General features: G+C 53.5%; 3 protein-coding genes across 3 annotated transcripts in view; 1 reads left to right on the forward strand and 2 right to left on the reverse strand.

The window, feature by feature from the left end:
- The window catches only part of SETD2 (SET domain containing 2, histone lysine methyltransferase), a 70734-nt gene extending 63642 nt beyond the window's left edge, over window positions 1-7092 (reverse strand). Inside the window, exon 1 of the mRNA XM_072854895.1 lies at window positions 6899-7092. Within this exon, the coding sequence (XP_072710996.1) occupies window positions 6899-6936 (38 nt within the window). The 5' untranslated portion in view covers window positions 6937-7092. The remainder of the gene's footprint in view (window positions 1-6898) is intronic.
- On the forward strand, window positions 6896-9878 carry LOC140648613 (uncharacterized). Its single transcript, XM_072854897.1, has 2 exons — window positions 6896-9625; window positions 9739-9878. The coding sequence occupies exon 1, from the start codon at window positions 6935-6937 to the stop codon at window positions 8000-8002; it is 1068 nt and encodes a 355-aa protein (XP_072710998.1). The 5' UTR covers window positions 6896-6934; the 3' UTR covers window positions 8003-9625; window positions 9739-9878.
- Window positions 9879-10756: 878 nt separating this feature from the next.
- Window positions 10757-23023, reverse strand: part of KIF9 (kinesin family member 9) — a 31493-nt gene continuing 19226 nt past the window's right edge. The window contains exons 18-23 of the mRNA XM_072854898.1: window positions 21611-21793; window positions 19550-19758; window positions 15819-15998; window positions 13992-14107; window positions 11547-11651; window positions 10757-10890 (exon numbers count right to left, since the gene is read on the reverse strand). Of these exons, the coding sequence (XP_072710999.1) occupies window positions 10783-10890; window positions 11547-11651; window positions 13992-14107; window positions 15819-15998; window positions 19550-19758; window positions 21611-21793 (901 nt within the window). The 3' untranslated portion in view covers window positions 10757-10782. The remainder of the gene's footprint in view (window positions 10891-11546; window positions 11652-13991; window positions 14108-15818; window positions 15999-19549; window positions 19759-21610; window positions 21794-23023) is intronic.

The raw sequence follows: 23023 nt of genomic DNA on the forward strand, positions 1-23023 counted from the left end.
CCGGCGAGGAGATGTGTCACCTTAGTGGTCCCCAGCACCCCCCCCCCATTCTCCCCAAAAGAGAGAGCAGGCAGGAGCAGCCCCGTCCCCTGCATCCCAAGCAGGAGAGGTTCTCGAAAGATACATGCTACAAGCTTCACGCGGAGGTAAAAACATTAAATGGTAGCGTACGTTTTCACCTTGAGTCACCCTAGCGACATCACCTTCTGATTCACAGACAGCATTTAACACCAAACACTTCCATAATTCACCATATTGAAGTCTGCGCTCACAAAATCTCCCGTCCTTACCCCAAGCTCACCCCAAGTTTAACAAGAAGACGCTTTCCCAAAATCGGGTGTCCCTAAATTCAGATTTCAAAGGGTAGAAACTGCAACCGGCACCACGCACCCCGAAAAACTTTGCTGCCTCAGTGTTGTAAATAAAATGCTGCAACACCCGAGCCAAGCTTAAGGTTGCTGCTTTAATATAAAATCCTTAACGTATTTATTTCTTACGCGATTATAGATGAAGTTTAATCTTCTATTGCAAAACCTGCCTGGCAGGTTCAGTCAGCAGCGGGAGACATCTTGGGAGCCGCTCGCAATTCAATAAAAGAAAATAAACCCAAGCACCCTGTCACATCAACTCCTGGAGAATCGAGCGCTTTAAATCAAACTATTTCAGCGCGATTAAACCCAGCCTAACACGGCAAGAAGAAATGAGAGCTAATGAGTGAAAACCTGCACCCCGCTATCGCTCTGCAACATCGCGGCCGGTTGCTGTGGCAATGCTAAACACAAGGTGATACCAGGCAGGGAAATTACTGGAGGAACAGATAAATTCAAGCTCCTTCATCCTCCTTTATACCTTTATTTGCAATAAAAGTGCAAGTTAGGAAGGGGCTGTGCAAGCAAACTCCAAGCACTAGGCTCCGGAGTTTTTTCCGTTGGACATCGACGCTACAGAAGGCTGTAAATGTTAAAAATAATTGTTTTCGGCTAACTCAGAATAACACGCTTTTGCTTTCCAGCTGCAAAACCTCCGCTGAAGCATTTCCAATAGAAAGGCGCTAATACAATTGCAATGGGATGCTGTGGAAACTGTAAAATCTTTGCGTGACGGTGGGTAAAGCCAGCGGGAATCTGTGTTTGGTCCTGAAAATGGTGTTTAAGGTTGAGCATCGCTCAGGCTCCAGCTCCTTCCCCAGACCCAGCCCGACGCCTCTTCCTCCCGTGTCGGTATTTCGGGTCAAATTCTGCCTCCTGGCCCACGTTTCTCTTGAATTTCAGGTCCTGCTCCATATCGGCCTCTGGGCTCTCAGGGAGATGCTCTGAGGGATGGCAACCTCTGGGATGGATCCCGGGGCTGCTGCAGGGATGGAGCATTTTTATGGAAGTTTACAAAAAAAAAAGAAAAACTGGACAGGTCAGGAAAAATGTCAGTGGCGGGAGGGGGGGGAATTCCTTTTCAGCAAGTGTCCTACAAAACCTACAAAAAACCAGAGCCACACTTTGACTTTCTCAAGACTTTTTCTCAATGAATCCTACCAGTTCTGGGAAGGAAAATGGAAAACGAAGCATAGCCCGGGATGCGGTGAAATGTAAAGAGCATCACTGCTCCTGACGGCCCCACCTGCAGGGGTACGTGCCTGCGCCGACGCGGGTGTTAAACCCCCGACGATGATCCGAGCCTTTGGAGAGCAGCGTTTCGGCTCCTAATCGCTTCCTGCAGCGCCGAGGAAGTTGCACCAAAGCAGCTTGCGCGGTTCCACCGGTACACCGCGGCTCGGCTCCTTAATAAATCTAAATAATCACCTGAATAATAAAATGCGGCCAGTCTGTTACTTGGGCCGAAGGTCAAATACATATGGCAAACGTATTAACATTTCTTTATGTTTCTAAGTCTATCAAAAGTAGGCGTTTATAAATCCTCTCTCCCCGTCTAAATATACACACAAACAAATTATATTTAGAATTATGTCAACAGATCGCTAGCACAGGACGTCGAAGGAAGGCTGTCACCTATCCATTTTAAGCCCACTTCGAGCCACCGCAAGGAAAATATTAAATTGCAGAGGGAAAATTAGAAACAATTAAGACAAGAGAACCATCTGAAAGCCTTCTCCTTTCAAAAACCGGGGATTTCTCCGTCTCTTTTCTGAGCGATCACCTAACCGTAGCATTTAGGAGAGCTGAGTTTATATATTAGCTGCTCTTGCATATTAAGTGTGGTGTGTGTAATTATTTGTGCACGTGTCCGGGTGACTAAAGGTACATGGAACGACTTGGAACTCAAAATATATTGCCTGGGTAGCCTACAGCTGCTGAATTTCCTCATTTTTGAGAAACCCAACTGCTCGAGCACACCCTCCCAGGGAGGCATCCCGAGGCCGCGACTTTCCCCGTCCCATTCGCACACATCACTCCAGCCTCAGTCACTCCACCGGAGACGAGCACCACCGATCCGCAGCCCTAAAACCTCAAAAACCAAAGGAGAAAAGTATTCCCAGCATGCTCACACCCGGCCAGCTCCTGGAAAAATGCACGGTCTTCTGATTTATAGGCATCTGAATTAGCAGAAACCACAGGGACCTCAACTGCTCGAAGCCAAAATGTGGACCTATTTCTTTTTTTCCTCCTTTTTTGAATTTCCCCTGAAGCTAAACACTGCAGATCTACCCTGCCTTTGCCGCACGCCACGTTTCTGGACCACAAGCAGATGGAAAAGGAGGAACGACAGAGCGGTGGGTGGAAGCTGCACAAGAATCTAGGGCAGAAGGACAAGCCAAGAGGTCCTCCTCCCTCAAAACCCATCAATGATACGAAGACCCAAAGCTGGGTACCAAAACCCAGGGGGAAGACGACTTCTCCAAGAGCAAAGCTACAAACCTCAGGCTTCATTTTTAAGAGAACTGGGCAACGGTTACCGAAAACGCGCTGTGGAGCAGGAAAAAGGCAAGAGAAGAGCGGAACGGGCAGTGCTGCACGGGGTCCACATCTTCTTCCTGGAGATACCCAACCTAGAGATAAACGACCTCATTTAATTCGGCTCCGCTGCAAGCAACTGGCCTCAGAAAGTTCAGGTCCAGCTGGGAATTGTCCTAAAACGACGTCAAAAATAACAAACCCAAGTGAGAAATGTGGTTGATAACTTACTGGCCGGTCAGGAGAGCAGGTGAAGGTCTCCTCCCGTGACCGAGACAAATTTGGAGCACAAAGAGCATTTTTCTTTAAATAAAGTGACTTTTCAGAGACATTAAGGCTTAAGCGCGGAGCTGAAAAACCCTCAGGTACGCTCAGGCAGCAAGAGGCAAGTTTCTCCCTTACTACTCTCGATTTCACACCCCGTGGGACCATCGTTAGTCTCCTTAATAAAGGGGAGGAGCGTTCAAAGGGAAACGCAGGTGTAAAACCGAGCCTTTCCCTTCCATCAGCATCTCCCCGATGGATTAGAACATACTCAAGGACCCGAATTTAACCACAGCACGTTTGCCAGGAGCTTCTGCCTCGTGCCGAGGGCACCGACGTTATTGATCGTTTTCCCTAGAGAAAAGCAGAAAATAGAATCCAGATGCCTACGAGAAGCAAAAAAACAAGTCCCAAAGCGGCGCTAACACTGAACTGCCCACGAGTCTCCACAGCCGCAACGCACGTTAAAAAAAAACCCGTAGTAATAGCCAAAACCAAAAACTTGAAGTTTTAGACTCTTTGAATCCATACCAAGTCACGCGAACAAAATCATTGGGGTGTTCAAACACACTGGCCCTAAACCCTGACCCCACCAAACCACCCATGCTCACCGCCAAGCCCCACCAGCGTCACCGGCCTGCGGAGATGCAGGGTGACAGGAGGACCACCTTCCCCCAAAACGGAGCTAAATTCCAGCTGGGGAGGTCTACCTGCAGCAGAGCGGAGAAGAAGAAGAGGATAAATACATTTCAGCCATAGGGTGTGCGAGGGAACCTGCTGCAGCACCTTCGGTTTCCATCACAACGCAGAGACGCCAGCTGAAGATATCCCCGGGAGCCTCAACCCGATCCATCTCGCCCCGTGCAATGACCCCACCAACGCGTCACTTGTTTGAGAGGGTCCTCCACCGTCGGCACGCAGCGGCCACGGACGATCTCGGTGTCTTCTCGAAGGAAGCGCTCGCTCGTCGCAGGTTTGCCTGTATCAGCTGCTTCGCTACAGCTCTAGTAACGGCATGAAGAGATGAACTTTCTTCAGCTCACAGCCTACGATACAAACATCCATCAAGTAGGTCCAGGTCGGTGTCAGGCAGCTCCACGGAGAAACTGTGGACCTCACGTGGAGCTTGGCAGCAGCTCCGAGCTCAGGGACCCAGGCTGGCCCCAATTTGAGCACCCAAAGAGGCGAGGAGAGCTGGTTTTGCTGGCCGCTGAAGTTCTCAAGAACCTGAGCTCTGGCTGCCGAGTGGGACACGGAGAGCGACCGACCAGGCAAAAGCCGGCCGGAGTAGGAAAACTCTGGTAAATGCCATCAGCACGTCCTCAAGTCGCCGGTAGCCCAGCTCCCCGACTCAATATCCTACAGCCAGCGTGGAGCTCCATCGCAGCAACAACGATTCCCCATCTCTGGAAGTGTTCAAGGTCAGGTTGGACAGGGCTTTCAGCAACCTCATCTAGTGGAAGACGTCCCTGCCCACGCCATGGGGGCCGGATCTCGGAAGGTCCCTTCTGACCCAAACCATTCTGTGAATAATTCCCGTGAAAAACATGGCTGAGCCTCCCAATTTACCAGGCTCTGCTTGCGTCACCGGGCTCTGACCAACGCTCTCCAAGCCCCCACAACTCGCAGCAGCACAACTCCAATGCTACGAGCTACAAAATCAACTCCTCCAAAAAACGAACCATGCACATCCCTCTTCATCACACCCCTCAGCGGGTACGGGACCGAGGGAAGCCACCAGCCCCAGCAGCAGCAAACATCCCGCAGCCACCACGGTTTGTTTTCAATTGCGCTCCCCACCATGGCGGCAGCCGATCGCGCTTTGGAAACACCCAATCGGTTCCCGGGACGCGCCGTACGGCGCATTCCTAATATCGCGACATTTGAGAGCGAGGAAGGAGACGATGAACCTCGAGGTACCCCTGCCTCTGAAGAAAACCCATCGCTGAGCTACCGCAAAGAATCCTTTGCTCAAGCTAAAAGCACACGCGCTGGGAAGAGCCCGTCCGAAATAAGACATGCCGTTAACGAAGCAGTGAATGTGACTCCCGGGCTTCAAGGCGGGCACAGGGAAACAAGGCTGCTAAAAACATCTGAACACCTCCTGACAGCTTTCAGAGTCCCAACCCGGAACGCACGCCCCAAGAAAACCCCAATAAATGAGTATCTCTTTCAAAAAGTCGTCAGAGAAACTGCTCTGGCTTCTTGCAAGAGCCCGAGTTTGCGACACTCGAGACTGTTTTAGACAACAAGGGGCAGCGTGGTATCACCTGTACGCTTTTAACCGTCCAGCTCAGGGCGACGCTTGGTTTGACACCAAAGGCCACCCCAGCCCCCGGGGACAGGATCCCTCACGCTCAAAACTAAAAAGGTGAAATACCTAAATTAGGCTAAAACTTTGTGGAGGGATAGTAAAGGCGTTTGAACCCGGAGGGTCACTCAGGATGGGACCGTCGCTCCCCGCCGGCGTTAAGCTCAGGTAAATCAGGCGCAGGGCTTGCTCCAGGCTCTCCCATCCCGAGAGAAAAGCAGGAGCCACGTCTAGCAAAACACAACCTGGATTCAAAATGAAATCCTCCATCTCTCGCTAATTTTAGAAGGCTCGGCCACGGGCATCGTTTCAGCTGAAACAGATCCTCAGCTGCTCCAGGTGGGCACAGACAGAACTCGTAGCATTCGCTCAAGAAAGGTTTGCTCTGTTGTCCTTGCTCAAAACGCGCCATTTTTAGCTTTGCCTCCACTCCAACCATTGCACGGAGGTGTGCTACATGCCAGGTGTCTGCCTCCTTCCACCCCAGAGCCGGCCACACGTCGGGGATGCCGCACGCGCAAAGTTTATGAAGCACCCGAATCCTTCACGAAGGAAGTCTAAAAACGTAAAAATAGCATTCAGAACCAACAAGAAGGGGGGGGGGGGGGGGGAGAAACCCCACCACTACCAGCAGGACCTGAACGGCTTGCTCAGAAGAAGCGATAAAGCCGGCAGCCCTGGCGTGTTGGGGGGGGTTAGCGCAAATCCCCAGCGGAGAGGAGAACCAGAGTTCACCGGCCATTAGGCTGCTCTCCCCCCTTTGGCCTGGCTCCTTCCTCCTGTCAGAAAATGGGGTCAGGGCAGGGGCCGACCCGGGGCTGTCGGAGAGAGGATTCAAAGGGCAAAATAAAGACGGGACTCGGTAACTCCCCCGCACACCGGGGTAAAAAAAAAAAAAAAAAAAAAATTATAAAGGTGCGGAAAAATGGCCCCCCGGGGAGGCCGGGACACGTCCGCACTCACCGCCCGGCCTCCCTCCGCGGGGCGGGCGGCACCGCGAGCCCCACCGGGCCGGGGGCCCGGGCCCCGCCGCCCCCAGGGCAGGCGAGGGAGGGCAGGGGCGGACCCCCGCCACCCCCGGCCGGCGGCAGCGCCCGCCGCCCCGCGCCCTCCCCCAGCCCCCCCCCGCGCCGCCGCGCCGCCCGGCCTCCGCCCGCCGGCGCCCGGCCGCGGCGCTCACGCAAGGCCGGGGATGCGCGGCCTACCCCGGCCGCCCGCCCGCCGCGCCCCGGGGAGGGAGTGAGGGAGGGAAGGGGCAGCGGCAGCGGCGCCCCGGCCCCCGCCCCTGCCCGGCCCCGGCGGCTCCCCGCGGGGCGGGCGGCCCGGCGCGGCGCGGCGCGGCTCGGCCGGGCCCGGCAGGCCCTAGGCCGCGGCGGGGGCAGCGGTCGGGGCGGCCGCCGGCGCGGCCCGCGCTTACTCCGGGGTGGGGTGCTCCGGGTCGTAGAAGTCCCCCATGGTCGGGCGGCCGCTGTCGGGGGCAGGCGCGGCCCCTCGGGCGGGCAGGGCCGGGCCGGGCCGGGCCGCGCCGCGGGGGAGGCCCCTCTCCGCCCTCCGAGCCCGGCGGGGGCTCGGCTCCGCCGCCGCCGCCTCACATCCTCCGCCGGGCCCCGCGCTGCAGCGGCCGCCGGCGGGGCCCCGCCATCCGCGCCGTGCCCTGCCCTGCCCTGCCCGCCGCCCGCCGCCGAGTCCGCCCCGGCCGCCCGGCTCCTCCCCGCCGCGCCGCCGCGCCGCCGCTCCCCAGCCCGCTGCCGCTCCGCTCCGCTCCGCTCCGCTCCCCCCGGGCGGGCAGCGGCACCGCCGGGGCCAGGCCGGGACCGGCCGCGGGATCCCCGGGATCAGGCAGGGGGCCACCGGGGCCACACCGGGACCCGCCGCGGGACCGCCGGGACCACGCCGGCATCAGCCGCCGCACCACCGGGGTCTCCTCGGGATCAGCCCGGGATCACCCCCGGGATCGCCGGGGCCGCACCGGGATCACCCCCGGGAGCACCGAGATCTCCCCGGGATCACTCGGACCTCACCGGGATCACGCCCGGGAGCACCGAGGTCTCCCCGGGATCACCCCCGGGATCACCAAGATCTCCCCGGGATCACTGGGACCACACTGGGATCACCCCCGGGATCACCCAGATCTCCCCATGATCACTGGCACCAAACCAGGATCAGCCATGGGATCACCGAGATCTCCCCGGGATCACTGGGACCACACCAGGATCTCACTGGGATCACCACCAGGATCACCAGCACCCCAGATCACCCACGGCACACCAGGATCACTCCCAGGATACCAGCACCCCGGGGAACTGGGATCACCAGCACCCGCGGGATCTCCTGTACCACAGGGCACCCGCACCCCCGGACGTCAGCACCCCCGGGGTCACTGGCACTCCGGGATCACCCCCAGGATCACCAACACCCCCAGGATCCCCCCTGGGATCACCAGCACTTCAGGATCACCAACATCCCTGGAATCTCCCCTGGCATCACTGGCACTCCCGGATCACCCCCAGGATCACCCTGACACCCAGACACTGGCACCGCGGGACACCAACACCCCTGGGCTCACCGGCACCCGGGGATCACCAGCACCTCGGGATCACTCCCAGGACACTGGCACCCCAGGATCTCCCCCAGGATCGCACCTGGGACAGCCCTGGGATCGCAGCCCAGACACCGGCACCCCCGGGCCCCCGCCAGCCGCCCAGACCCGCTCTCCCGCGCCCACCCCGGTCCCCTGCTCTAAGGAGGCACCCAGGTCTCCGTGCCCTGGGACGGTGCCTGTCCCCAGGCCCTGCTGGCGCCCAGGCCGCGTTTCAGAGACAAACCCCACAAAATCACTAAAAACTGCTCTTGTACTTTCAAAAGTGGTTTTCTTTCACCAACTTCCCAATCCCCAGGGAGAGCTCCTCCAGTGAGGAGGTGCCAGAGCACCCCCGGGTCCCCACTTGCTTTTGGGGTGCAGTATGGACCTTCCTGCTCACGCGGGAGCCTCAAAACGGCATCTGCAGCATCCAAAATTGAGATTTCTTGCCTTTTTTTTTTTTTTTTTTTTCTCCCCCCAGATTTGGGACCACGGCGTGGGCAGCAGCGGCACAGGGACCTGCAGGGACGGGGTGGGTGGCACTGAGCAGCACCCAGGCGGAAGCACGAGGGGGAAGCAAAGGACGGGTGGACAGAGGAGAAGGTCGAAGGAAGGCTTAGCGCAGTTCATGCAGAAGCGTTTTCTTGGGAAATTCAGCCTGGGTTGAATTTCCAGCAGCTTTATAAGCCGCTGGAATTTGATAATCACAAAGAAAAGGTGATTTCTAGGCTGTTATCTGCAGCACTTCTGGGGAGCAGGTGCCATTACAGGAACAGAAGTGAGCTGCAACAAATTAAACCAAACTGAACAGCTTGGACTAATTAATTTTCCCAGCGTTTCATGTAAATGGGGGTGGCCTGTGGAAAACCTCCGACCCGGGATGCTTGAATTTTGGGATGCTCCCGCCACGGCTGGTGCCGGTTTTGGCAGCGGGGGCTGTTCGTCCCCCATCCCGTCGCTCAGCGGGGCCCAGCCAGCGTCGCTCCGTAAAACTCCAGGCCGGCGGATTTTCCAGTAACCCCACTGATGTGCCAGCAGGTTTTCCAGTAAGCCCAGTCATTCACCAGGCTTTGGCCAGGGTGTTCCCGATGGCCGTGGAGCGCGGGTGCTGCATTTTGGAGTTTTCAGCATTACTCTTCCAGCTCCCCAAATAATTTTGAAGCTCTCAGGGCTCCACAACCTCCTGGAGGGATAAAGAAGCGACTCCTGCCCGCAGCAGTGCCGCTGGCGCTTACGGCAGCTCTGAACGCAGACCGGACCCTGCGCGTTCACCGCTCCGGCGAGTGGCATCCACCGGCTGCAGTGACAGAGGGCAAACACCGCGGGCCACCCGAAATGCGTAGTAGACCCAAAAATCGTGGCTGACATTTTTATTCCTTGCAGAGAGCAGAAGCAGAAACCCCAAGGAGGAGCCCAAGAGCTCCTTTAAGCCAAGCACATATATGACCTGACCAGCACATATATACATATATATATATGGACCCACGTCCATACGCGGCTCCTGGGAGCCACGGCTGTGGTACAGGCGGAGAGGAGCAACGGCAGAGCTGACACCGATGGCAGGTTAGGCTTGAGGAAATGCCTGCCATCACCAGAGCTGCCCGAGAGGGCGCGCGCTGCTATCATTGCCCAGGCAGGTATTAAATTAATTTTTGTTGTTTCATTACCTTCTCCAGGCAGACCCGTACGCCCAGACATCAGGGCACCCAGCGGCATGGCCAGCCCACGGGCGTGACTTGCCCTGCACCCTGGGCGAGCTGGGTGTTGGAGGGAGCCCTGTGAGATCTCGCCTCTCTCATCGTTTTGGGAAATCGCAGGACCAGACCGGCCCTGCCCCTGGCAAGACTGGTGTGGTGGTGAACCGTTTGCAGCAGTAGGAGGAGATGGGACTCTCTTGGCTGGATATTTGGTATATGAATTTCCCTGTCACGTGCCAAGCTGGAGTCGGCCTTCCACCTCCACCGGTGCTGGAGGAGGAGGAGGAGGAGGAGGACTTCCAGCAGGCCTTCAGCACGCTCGGCTCAGCAGGCGAAGAAGCAGCGCGGGATCCTCTGGAGCTTTCCAGTTGCTGGGCAGCGTGATCTCCCCCTGGATCTGAATCGCCTTCCCAGAAAGCAGTGGGCAAACACTGCCCTATTCCTGCTGCGCCGGGGTGGGGAGGCTGCCATAAATCAATGCCGCCGCGTCTAACGCCAGGCAGCTGATGGAAACGCTTCTCTGCTGCCTGCGCCTCTCCAGCCCCTTCCTCTCTCCGGGAGAGCAAACGCCCCGGGGTTGCTTCGATCCAAAGGAGGACTCACTCTCATCCAGACTTGGCTCCTCAGGATCCACCTTGAAGAACATCAAACTAGCAAAGATGTGACTCGACACGCCGTCGAGAGCAAGCCCAGGAGGGCCTTGCCTCCAGCACTGGGAAGGAGGGAGGCAGAAGCAGCCCAGGTTGTCCACAACCCACCTCTCTGTCGTGACGCTGCGTTTTCCAGAGACGCTCAGAAAAACAAGCGTTGCTATTTGAACTCCCTGGCTTGTTTCCTGTCTAAACAGCGGGTTTGATTACCAATAACTGTCAGTCTAGCTGCACAAAAATTGGGTAGGGTTGGTTTGGGTTTTTTTTCCCCTACTGTTTATTTTTCAGAAATCTATTGCGGACATGAACGCGAGGCACTTTCTGAGGTGAGTTGACTTATTAAATGCTGGGTTCCAGGCTGAGCCCGCATCTGCTACATGACGTGCAGAAACGACAGGGGTTTATTCTTCCCAGCAGCTGTGATGAGCCCGGGTTTCTTGCGCATTTGCTCGAGAGACGACATGGTTCTGGTGTACGTGCGCTGGCAACAGAAAACAAAACAGGGTCATTAACGTGAGCTCAGTTTTCAGAGCAGAATTCTCACCTATAAAAGCTTTTTTCCTGAAAAAAAAAAAAAAACAAAAAACAAATACCTTCCCAACCTTCCCAAGTGGTGCTGGAAAAAGCTGCCCAAATAAGCCCCATCAGACCCAGCATTGCTCTACTGGTGGCGGATCCCAGCAGGCTCAAAGGAGGGCACAAAAAGGCCTGGGAAATTCTCCTCCTGAGCACTGAAGTGCTGGTTTTGAGATGTTTTCCTAAAAATCCTTACTGACAGAGTTGCGCAGCCCTGTTACTCTCATAAACACCCAATCTTTTTGAAGTCCTGCTAAGCTCAGGGCCTCGGTGGTATCTTATGGTGAGCCCTTGCCAGGAAGGAAGTGTAAGTGAGAAGCGCTGAGATTGGTTTTTAGCAGAAGACCAGCACAGGATGGGACCTTTACATCAGCCAGCGACAAAGAACTTTTCAAAGAGCTTAGTTGTGCTACGGAACCAAACTAGCATCTTTCAAAAGGCTACGGCCAAAACAGCATCCGTTCTGGAAGAATCCTCCACCCCACCTGGCTGCGAGGCGCAGAATCGCTCTCCCACCGCGCATCGGCAGGGGTAGGTGGAACTGAGCCCAGCTGTGATTACCTTTTGATCAGTCTTCATTTTCGCCTTGTAGAACGAGACTGAAGCTGGGCAGGCTGGCAGTGTTGTCTCCTGCATCCGCTCAAACCTCTCCTGCTCGTCTTCCTCCTGCCAGCAGAAAGACCCCGCTCCATGTGAAAAACGCACGTCTGGAGACACAGAGGTCAACCGATCCCATTTACCGCATTGAACGCTGATTCAACAATCTCTCCGAAGGCTCCGAAGTGAGAGGTCCCCCCTTCCCACACCTTAGGTGAGCAGATTTGGGCAGGACTTTGGGCAAAATCCATCTGCAAGTGTAAAGCCCCAAAGGGGGTTCCCTCAGCTGTCTTCTCATGGCCATGCTCTGCCCATAACTACCCACAGGATAGTCTCCCTTCCACTGCAAGATAATGTCACAGCTTGAAGGAGGTCTGAGCTTCAGCGTGGTCTCCCCTGAGCCCAGCTAGCTGACGTCCATGCCCACGCTTCTCCAGGGAACCGTCTGGAAGGCGTGAGCACACTGAAGAGGAACATGGGTTGAATGGAAGTACGATTTTGTAAGATATCAGCTTGTATATAACGTTTTCATGCCAGATTTGAGGATAGCTCTAGCAGATTCTTAGGTCACCTTCTGTGGCAGTTCATGAGTAGCCTGGAGAAGGTGACAGTGAAATTCTGGTGCGATAAAAGGCAGGTGGCCAAACCGAATCAAGCCAAGAGTAAAAGATGCACACCCTGGAGAAATGGGTTAGAACAGTAAATGAAGAGCTAGTCTGGAAAAGGGAAAATGGTTCTAAGTAGGAAACAAACCTCCAGAGAAAAATGAGCTGGTTCCCTCCCAGACCCAGTAAGGGCCTCAGCAGGGCCAGTGACACTGACTGGGAAGCTGCAGGGAACTGCCCAGTAAAAGGAACAAGAGAAGAAACCAGCACTGCGCAACATTAGCAGGGACACTGTTTATCCTCCGCCTGAAGATTTCTGCCTGTAACATCAACAACTTGACACAGCTGCAAAGCATTGCTAAAAGGCACGCTTCATTCATCTCGGGGGCTAGAACTGATGCCATGACAAGAAATCCAGGGCTGGAAACCATTAAGGGAGTTTCTATGAATGAATACACTGAGGAACTTGAGTTAATAAAAGTGACGAGCGATGGATTTCCTCTTTTCCCCAAAGAGGGACATCCTGGACCCACGCAGTCAGTCAGGGTTTTCCTGTTGACCTCATTAGGTGCATCACTTTATCCAAAGGGGTTTGGGTTGGGTTGGGTTTTTTGCTCTTTCCCGTACAGGTCTATATCTGTATCTGAAATCTTCCACAGTCTGGTAGATCACAACATTCTGTTTAAAAGTAAACTCACGACATTTTTTTTTTCCTCACATCATGTTTGTTATTCATACCCTCAAGGGAACTCATTCAGTAGGATGGGAAGAACCTGTCTTTGATCAGCTTGAAAACTCTTCACATGCCTTTCTAGAAGGGAGTAAAGAAAATGCTTCACTGAGATTTACAGTCAAAAGAATCAGACACCTGGAAACAAAAGAGTTCCTTTTCTGTTTTCCTTCTAAAGAGCTAAAGCCGTTCTGTCCCCCACTACGCGTTGGCTAGAAATGGGGTCACTGTGCATTTAGGAACGGGGTCACACAGCTCACACCCTGCTTATTCTCTTTCCCAAACACCTGTGGGTGCCCCCTGTTCCTGGTAGGGATGGGCTCCTGGGAGAGATGAACCTAGGACCTGTCCCCAGAAGCTGTTCTCTGCGATCTGCAGAGGTTAAGCAGCAATACTGGAGCCGTCTCACACCTACAAAGGGCTGATTCCCCCTTGCAGCCAGGGTGGGATCTCCCTCCTTGGCATGCATCACTTCATCGCATCAGACAGAATGGAAGCATGGCCACCACGTTCCTATCAAACAGTATGAAGGTTTTGAGTCTGACATTTAAGAATGAAAGACAAAACCTGGAATGACTTCAGAGGAGAATAATGCAAAGAAGAAGTCTGGTAAATGAGAAGCTTAAGAGAAATGTGCTTTGTCAGGAATGACAAAAGACCCCAGCTACCCCAAAGTGGTGGTTTCTAAACAGAGGGCTGGCTGAGTACCAGTTGCCACAACACGAAACACAATAGTTTAGCTGTAAACATTACAGATCATAGAGACTGGAAACAAGCCTCCCCTCGCACCTCTGGGCAGTGTGCCTGATTACTGACAGTCAGCAGACGACTGGGTACTGCAATCACTCTGTCCTATTTTAGCCTCTTAATGGTAAAGCTAATATGAAAGCAAGATGTATCTCCAGATAGTTGCTCTCTGCTTCGTAGCAGATAGCGTTTCAATGCCAGCCACTCTGCTTAGAGAAAGGGGCAGAGTTGCCATGCTCTCCTCCTCCCACGGGCTTAGTTGTGCCCTCATAACCATGCCACGTGTGGCTATCAAGGAGAATAAGCAGAGCTGCCAGGACAACTCACCAGGCACATGACTCTATTTATGGGAATCATTCCAGGTCTGATGTTGCCACCGGGCTTCAGAGCTTCCCGCACATCCTTGGGGATAAGGAAGGACTCACTGTACCAGATCTCAAACTCTGCAAAGCAAAGCGGGGGGCAATAAACAGGGCTGTCATGACCAAAGAGACAAGGGGGGGTTGCTTTTGGCTCCCGGTCCGTGGATCAGACGGGACCTCAGTGCTCTTAAACTCTCAGACAGGACCTCAGAACGCCAAGCTCTTGAGTTTCAAACTAGTAAAAAAGTTAGTTAAAAGGGACAGGGCACCATCAGCTGGCATCGGCTGTGCCGAGGCAGGCTTGCTGCCTGTCCTTGCTGGCTGGGAGGTGGTGGCTGGCCCTGGGGACAGTCCCCGGGGCTTGTGCAGCCCGAGAGGTGGCTGGCCGCGAGGTGGCACTGCTCCTGCGTCCCGGAGACACGGAGCCCTCCAGCTTGGAGCTGGCCATTTTGAGCGGTCAGCACATTTGGGGGTCAGATGTCAGTTCCAAATGCTAAAGAAGCACAGCCGCTTTCCATCCCGTAATAGCCCGTGATAACACAGAGCAGGTGCTGCCATGCAGCAGGAATTCTGTCCTTATTAATACTGGGCATTTCCCCGATGCCTGCTGCAAAGCGGTTGTGCTCTGCTTCATTCCTCTGGCACGTTTTCCCATGGAGCGGGAGAGCCCACGGCCCCCGAAGAAGGCTGTGCTGCCCAGGAGGGACCCCAGGGATGGAGCTGCTTTCTGTCGTGGGAGTCATGAAGGATGAACAAGGTGAAACGCAGAGCCCTGCTCTTGCGAGGCACTGTGGACATGATGCAACACCACTGACTTTGTACCCTGGTTTTAGCTCTGAGATGACCTCCTCGCTCTGGGATGACACAGATATTGAGTGAGTCCAGGCCTGTATGTTTAAACAAACAGCGAACATCTGGAGCACCCAAAAAAATGCCAAACCCGGATCCAATGCAAACCAGTGGCAAAGTTTCTGCACAATTATGATTTGGCCCTGTCTATCTCCTGGAACAAGCCATGCATTTCTTTCAGCGTGGGATGCACTGACGGATACAAGTTGTGCTCTGGCAAGTTTGTAGAAAATAAAGCGTTGCCATGTGCGCAGCATCTAAATGTTTGGGGCTCTGGCATTTGTACACCTACTGTCTTCCATCCTATGGGACAAATCTGGGGATATAACAGGGCTGCACTCCTGTTACCGCAGACTCAAACTGAGTGGCCTGCATTGGAGCACACCACGAATTTGCGCGGATCACCCTGAGCAGAGGTGTGACTCATCACCATGAGGGCGATGCTCATGAAGAACATGCTAAAATGACCAAGCTCTGCTTCCTGCCAAAGCGCCCGAGCTGCAACACTGGAACCTGAATCTCACAGGGGTACAGAGGAGACATCTGTAGTCCAGGGCCAAAGCCCTGGCCCGCTGCAGTTCCTTAGCCACCATCTCTATTAAATGAAGTCAAGGGTGAGAACCGGGGCCATCAGTGGGAGCGTGAATGTCAACTTCATTGTGAAAGGCTTTTACCCACAGCATTGCATCTAGCAGCATGACCAAGGAGCAGTATGTCATTATCTGTGAGAGAGAATCTGCAGCAATTCAGTGTCATGCCAAAAAACCCCACCCAATCATCAATAAAAAAAACCAACTCTGGAAGGCAACAAGAAAAATTACAACAGAGGATGATGGACTTGGCTTATATGCAACATGTCTGTGAAATGGTTCAGTACTGAGCTGCTGTCAAGCATCCCAGCGAAAGTGGAGGCTGCTCAGAAACTGCCCTGGGGAGCCGGTACCTGAGATGAGTTTGTTCCGGCACTGGTCTACCAGATGCTGGCAGTACTGGATTTCTGCCTTCAGGTCTTGCAGTTCTGCATAACCAGACCTGTACTCTTCCTTCAGGTCTTTCAGCTTCATGATGAGTAAAAACTCCTTCTCATCAATTATGACCTGTCCTTTCTCATCAACATATTCTCCTGGAGGGTAAGAAAAGGAAACGAAGGTTTCTTATGAGGGTGGAGAGAGACGAAGAACAGTCATTATACTTTGAACCACACGGTAGTTACCCAGTTATACTGAGGTTAACCACACAACTGACATTTCCTTAGACATGCTTTCTCCAAATACAGTGTTGGAGTGGTGTGGGACAGAAATCACTGCTGAACTCCTGAACCCGCTCAGGCATCAGTCCTCCCCGAACTGGGACATGTGCAGATGAGGAGGAGGGACCGGGCTCTGGAGAAAGACACCCACATGACAGCCTGCTGGGCTTTTACGGCTCCTACTGAGAAACTCCCTGGGCAGCCATGGTAAAGGTTTTTGAGACAAAGGGCTGGTCAACCCTTTGGGGTCAGTTAAGCCAAGGCTACTTCCCTATGATAAACATCTCTTGTTCTTGGTTCCCCTCAAATCAGTTTATTCTTGGTTTCCCTCAAATCAGTTTATAACACCTGGGGGTGTTGGTCGACAGCCACCTGAACATGAGCCAGCAGTGTGCCCAGGTGGCCAAGAAAGCCAACAGCATCCTGGCTTGTATCAGCAATAGCGTGGCCAGCAGGAGCAGGGCAGTGACCATGCCCCTGTACTCTGCACTGGTGAGGCCGCACCTCGAATGCTGGGTTCAGTGTTGGGCCCCTCACCACAAGAGAGACATTGAGGGGCTGGAGCGTGGCCAGAGAAGGGCAACGGAGCTGGGGAAGGGTCTGGAGCACAAGGCTGATGGGGAGCGGCTGAGGGACCTGGGGTTGTTCAGCCTGGAGAAAAGGAGGCTGAGGGGAGACCTCATCGCTCTCTGCAACTGCCTGACAGGAGGGTGTAGAGAGGTGGGGTCGGTCTCTTCTCCCAGGTCACAAGTGACAGGACAAAAGGAAATGGCCTCAAGTTGTGCCAGGGGAGGTTTAGACTGGATATTAGGAAATTTTACTTCACCGAAAGGGTTGTCAAGCACTGGCACAGGCTGCCCAGGGCAGTGGTGGAGTCCCCATCCCTGGAGGTATTTAAAAGCCGTTTGGATGAGGTGCTTAGGGCCATGGTGTAGTGGTGGGCTTGGCAGTGTTAGGTTTACAGTTGGACTTGATGATCTTAAAGTTCTTTTCCAACCTATACGATTCTGTGATTCCTGTGGTTTCCAGCATCCACAATAAACCACCAGTTGGTAGATGCCATCATAAAGAGCAAAGGCCCAAAAGAAGCAATGAGTCCATGAAAAGACAGACCCTCACTTCGATATGGATTCAAGCTGATTTGCTCATCGTTTAGCCAAAAGAGGTTTGCATCTTGCAGGATCAGACCCTGTGGGAAAAGGCCCCTTGCAAAGCATGGCCATAAAAGTCTTTCTATAGGAAGAGAAACTATGGAAACCAGTAGAGCAGCATTCATGCTGGGTCTGACTCTCTGGCCCTCATTCACTAGTCAGGGCCTGCTTGCTGGTGACCATTCCCTTTCTCTCTCATTCCCTCTTATTTCCCGCTAATTGCCTGGCAATAGCTGAGGCTGTACTTTCACAGAACTGCGTTTCTGAGGAACACCACTGCTACTTCCTCGCCATCACACGCAGAGCACTCTAGACCACTCTGCTATTAAAGCGATTTGTTTCAGATTTCTCTCCTTGCCCAGAGGTGTTTCTTCTCCGCTCCTCTGCAGAACACAACAGCACGGACTCTTGGGAGCCCTGCTGCAGGGAGCACAAAACCTGACACACGTCCTAGTCTCATCCACCTAACAAACATCTTGCTGCAGCGAAGTAGGAAGGCACTTACCCCATTTTTTCCTCTAGTACCTTGCAGTTTGGGATTTTGACTTTCATAAACCAGACCCTAATCTAGATGAAATCAAGCTGTAGGAGATGCAGTGCATCTCCACCACAGTAAGGGCAAGCCTGCTACCTGTGATTTATCCTGGGTTATACCCAGGACAACCAAGGGATCAAGCCCAGCCAGCATGGGTTCAGGAAAGGCAGGTCCTGCTTGACCAACCTGATCTCCTTCTACGACAAGGTGACCCGCCTAGTGGATGAGGGGAAGGCTGTGGATGTTGTCTATCTAGACTTCAGTAAAGCCTTTGACACGGTTTCCCACAGCATTCCCCTGGAGAAACGGGCTGTTCATGGCTGGACGGGTGTACTCGTCGCTGGGTAAAGAACTGCCTGGATGGCCGGGCCCAAAGAGCTGTGGTGAATGGAGTTTACTCCAGTTGGTGGCTGGTCACAAGTGGTGTTCCCCAGGGCTCGGTGTTGGGGCCAACACAGTCCTGTTTAATATCTTTATCAATGATCTGGACGAGGGGATCGAGTGTGCCCTCAGTAAGTTTGCAGATGACACCAAGTTGGGCAGGACTGTTGATCTGCTGGAGGGTAGGAAGGCTCTGCAGAGGGATCTGGACAGGCTGGATCCATGGGCCAAGGCCAATCGTACAAGGTTCAACAAGGCTCAGTGCCGGGTCCTGCACTTGGGCCACAGCAACCCCCTGCAACGCTACAGGCTTGGGGAAGAGTGGCTGGGAAGCTGCCCAGCAGAGAAGGACCTGGGGGTGTTGGTCGACAGCCGGCTGAATATGAGCCAGCAGTGTGCCCAGGTGGCCAAGAAGGTCAACAGCATCCTGGCTTGTATCAGCAATAGCGTGGCCAGCAGGAGCAGGGCAGTGATCGTGCCCCTGTACTCGGCACTGGTGAGGCCGCACCTCGAATGCTGTGTTCAGTGTTGGGCCCCTCACCACAAGAGAGACATTGAGGGGCTGGAGCGTGTCCAGAGAAGGGCAACGGAGCTGGGGAAGGGTCTGGAGCACAAGGCTGATGGGGAGCGGCTGAGGGACCTGGGGTTGTTCAGCCTGGAGAAAAGGAGGCTGAGGGGAGACCTCATCGCTCTCTGCAACGACCTGAAAGGAGGGTGTAGAGAGGTGGGGTCGGTCTCTTCTCCCAAGTAACAAGTGACAGGACGAGAGGAAATGGCCTCAAGTTGCACCAGGGGAGGTTTAGACTGGAAATTGGGAAATTTTACTTCACTGAAAGGGTTGTCAAGCACTGGCACAGGCTGCCCAGGGCAGTGGTGGAGTCGCCATCCCTGGAGGTATTTAAAAGCCGTTTGGATGAGGTGCTCAGGGCCATGGTGTAGTGGTGGGCTTGGCAGTGTTAGGTTTACGGTTGGACTCGATGATCTTAAAGGTCTTTTCCAACCTATACAATTCTGTGATTCTGTGATTTCTGCACTGTACTGACCTGCATTTGTCAGCAGTACGCTGCCTAATCCATCAAAGCCTGGGGTGAGGAATCAGTCTGACTGCAGCTCACCTCACTAGCGTAAAGCCTAAGTAGCACGACTCAATGAGGCTGACGTGTAGAGGACTCAGGTGGAGGAATCAGGTGGCAAACCACAAGGCCAGCTGCAGAGCTAGGGCATAAAGCCCAGCCTGCCCCACTGCCCTGGCAAGCAGCAGTGGTGGTCTAGTGGTCTCACCACCAGAACCGCTTTGAAACCAGTGGCTCCCTTCTTCTGTCAGACTCTCGCTGGCCAGTCTCCACACGGCGACTTACCCTGCTGCCACCGCTCCTGCTTCTGAGCCTCCAGAGCCGTTCTGATGCCCTCCATCTCGCGCTTGATGAAGTTGATCCTCTGCGCTACCGTACTGCTTCTCTTCTTCCTGGCAAGGAGGATGCTTTTGTTCTCTTTAAAGATCCGGCTGATCTCACTTCCGCACTCCTCCTTAAACTGCTCAAATGCCACCGGCTTGGATGGAGGCGAGCTGCAACAGAATTCAAAGAAAACACACGCAGACGTGGGGAGGTCAGTTTGTTCTGCCCTGCAGCATGACACAGTTCATGGGAGTGGCCATAGCGGAGGTTGGTGGATGGTATTTCAATGGGCTCTTTGAGGATCTCGCTGTGCTAGCTGCACCCTGGTACCATCTGTGTGCCAACCTCCATATCCCTTTCCCCCCCTCCATACTACTCCCAGAAGAAAGAGCTATTTACATAGAAACCACATTCCTCAGGAGATGCCTCAGAATTGAGTCTTCCCTGGAAAGTGGACCTTTAATGGTCTGAATTTTCAGAAAAATAATGAATACTGTTCTTCCCTATTGTTAAACAGAAAAGCCTTTGCTCTTTCCTCGCTGGATTCCCAGCACAGACCAGCCACCTCTGCCAACCAAACCCCATAGCTGCGTGTGTTGGACAGCTCTACAATGCTGCTGCCCATGGCTTTTAAGTCTTGCCTATTTAGAAAGACTGAATTCAAAGTGGCATGTGTCAATCCTGACTTTTCTATGAAATGGCTTTGATGCAAACGTGCCCCCATGAACACCAGCTCTTACTTCAACACAAACCACGCTGGGCAAAAGGAGAGTCCCTCAGGAGAAGGTCACAATCCCATGGATGCTGCTCTGTGCTGCGTAAGGTTGTTCTTGGTGAGCAGGCTGGATCTGGTAGCAGAAGGTAGCAAAAAGTCTCCACATTCCTCAGTCCAGACTGGTCAAAGCAAAACTCTGCCTACTGCCTTCCCCGATTGACCTCTTAAGGGCATTTTTCAAACTCCTCAAAGGCTGCGTGAGACTGCTTTCCGTGCCAAACCGCTGGCAAAGTGCTGTAAACAACGGCCACTGGGCAGACTGCCACAGCTACAGCTTTGACAGCCAGCTACCGAGCTACTAAGCACTCTGGGTTGTGCCTTATGCAGCTGCAGCAGCAGCCTTCCCTGCCAGCCACAGGACTTTTAGAAGAATACTAGAATGCATGTAAAGGACATGGAGGAACACGTTAACATGTTAAGGTGCTTCAGGAGTAAATTCTGGGACGGCTTCACTGCGATGCTCTCCCTGGGTGGCAGGAACAAGCAAGGACCGGTCATCTACAACACAGCCAACAGAGGTGCTCACAATACTTCGGAGCTGCGTCGCTTGTAGCTTGAGAGCTCTCAGCAAGAAAAGATGGCTGGTGATGGGAAAAGTGGTGTCCAGACTGGTTTGTGTGGGGTCCTGGCTGAGCTCCTGTGAGTTGAACACAGCTTCATGCTGTTGAGAGCATCCTTCTGGAAAGAGTCCTCGGTCTTAGTAGCCTTAGCATTTTTTTACCCCATCAACTCCATCCAAAATGAAATGCAAGTCAGTGCTGCCCTCCCATGTTAAACTCTTGTCGTGGTACAAGCAGATGATTGGCACATTGCTGCATTTTTGACCATTCTCCACTCTTCTGTCTTGGTACCGCACCTCCTGCCATGATCTTGTGCAGCTATTGACCCATTTTCACGAGAGTGTGGGGATTTGTGGCTGGACACGAGGTCTCTCTGGGCTTTTACTACTAACCAAAAGGTGAAGAGTGCTGCGATTTTCAGAGACTTCACACTTAATAGAGCAACTGATCAGGACAGAGCTCAAAGCAGATGGAGAAGATGACCGCCACCAACATACTTTGATACATAGTGTGTCTGTACAACCGCTGCTGTCCTACAACACAATTCTGCATCCAAGCAATGAAGATCTCTGAATCTCTCCTCTTTACTTTGAAGCAGGTAGTTGTACTAGGGGAACACAATGCAATCACTCTGGTGTAAACCACCCTCTGGCAAAGGGGATATACTCCCTTACAGGGAAAGCTTACCTGGGCCGCTGGGAATCCTCCACGAGAGCTGGCTTTGAGAGCTCTGCATCAATATTTGCTGTATCCTGGTTCCTTGCTCCCTCTTTGACATCCAGATCCTTGGTGGGAATTATTAACTGACTTTTTGATGGTAAAAAGCCATCCAGATCTCTCCCAGAAAGAGAACTCCGGATTCCTTCCTTCCTGACAGGGGGAAAAAGATGAACCAGAGCAATTTCTTCATAATAGGAAACTGGAACCAAAACATGCTGCGGGTGCTAGCTTTGCTGATTCAAAAACTAGCAGTTTGACATTGCCGTGAAATATCTACTGACAAGGAATAAGATCAGCCTTGTTCTCACAAATCCTTACTTCCTAGAGTAGAGGGACTGCCTTGTGTAGCAAATAATATAGAACATAGCCCAAGCTGAACTAGCTCTCTTGAGAAGGATCACAAGGACAACAGTCCCACCCTGTCTGGACTGAGGCACACCTGCAGACAGGATAACCCTCTTTACCTTCAGAGGAACCGACAAACTGAATCCCCTAGGATTTGATCTAACCCCACATCTAAATCAAGCCCAGCTCTCTGTTCTTCTCCCTCAGCTCACCTCCACAAACACCACCAGTCTTGTCTGGAGGGGATAGTGTGACTTGAAAGAGATACAGAAAAGTGCTTGCCAAATCTCCTTCCATCTCCCTAAAAAAAGAAGTGCACAGAGGAGTCCCCCCGTGTCATGTGGATACTAAAGTCTTGGTGGTTCCCCTCCTCTCTAACAGAAGGACTTTGGGGAAATGGCAGGGAGGAATCAAGCAGATGCTCTTGGCCACAGAAGTAGTTGTAGAAACTGCCAGTGCAGGGACCTCACTTCTATAAACTGAAGGATCTTTCTCTGCTCCAGTACTGATTGCTGATTCCCCCTTCCCTCTCAAAATCTCTTCTCCTTATCGGCTCCTCTCTCCACTGTTCCTTCCTCCCTTTCCACTTAGCAGATCTCCTTCTACCTAACACTTTAAAGAACAACTGCAGGTTTAACATGTCTTCTGACACCATCACAGGACTGTTACCCTGCCTGCGTGTTCAGCTCTCCACCTCTCTCGTCACAGGCTAACCCTGTCTGTGCCGGCTGCAAGCCCTTCAGCTCAAAGCCTGTCCACCCTCTGTGTCCACAGCTCACACCCTGCACAGCGCTCCATGGTCTTGGGTCATCCGTAACAGACACACAGACGAACCGTTTGCAGTAAATCTTCCCCGTAACAGAGGTCTGCCCTACCACAGGCTGAGCCTGACGGCCACACGCATTCCCCTAACATCCTCCTGATGGTGTGGCTGGTGGCCACAAGGACACCACAAACCCTTCCAGCACTATGCTGGAATGTCATCCTTGAGGAAACACAAAACTTCCACACGCTCGTTCAGCCAGCTTTGTCTCT

Source organism: Ciconia boyciana, chromosome 2, assembly GCF_034638445.1.
Source record: "Ciconia boyciana chromosome 2, ASM3463844v1, whole genome shotgun sequence".
NCBI classification, from domain to species: domain Eukaryota; kingdom Metazoa; phylum Chordata; class Aves; order Ciconiiformes; family Ciconiidae; genus Ciconia; species Ciconia boyciana.

What these genes read in the sequence shown, in the direction of transcription:
- LOC140648613 (XM_072854897.1), top strand. Translation starts at nt 6,935, where the DNA reads ATGGTCGGGCGGCCGCTGTCGGGGGCAGGCGCGGCCCCTCGGGCGGGC.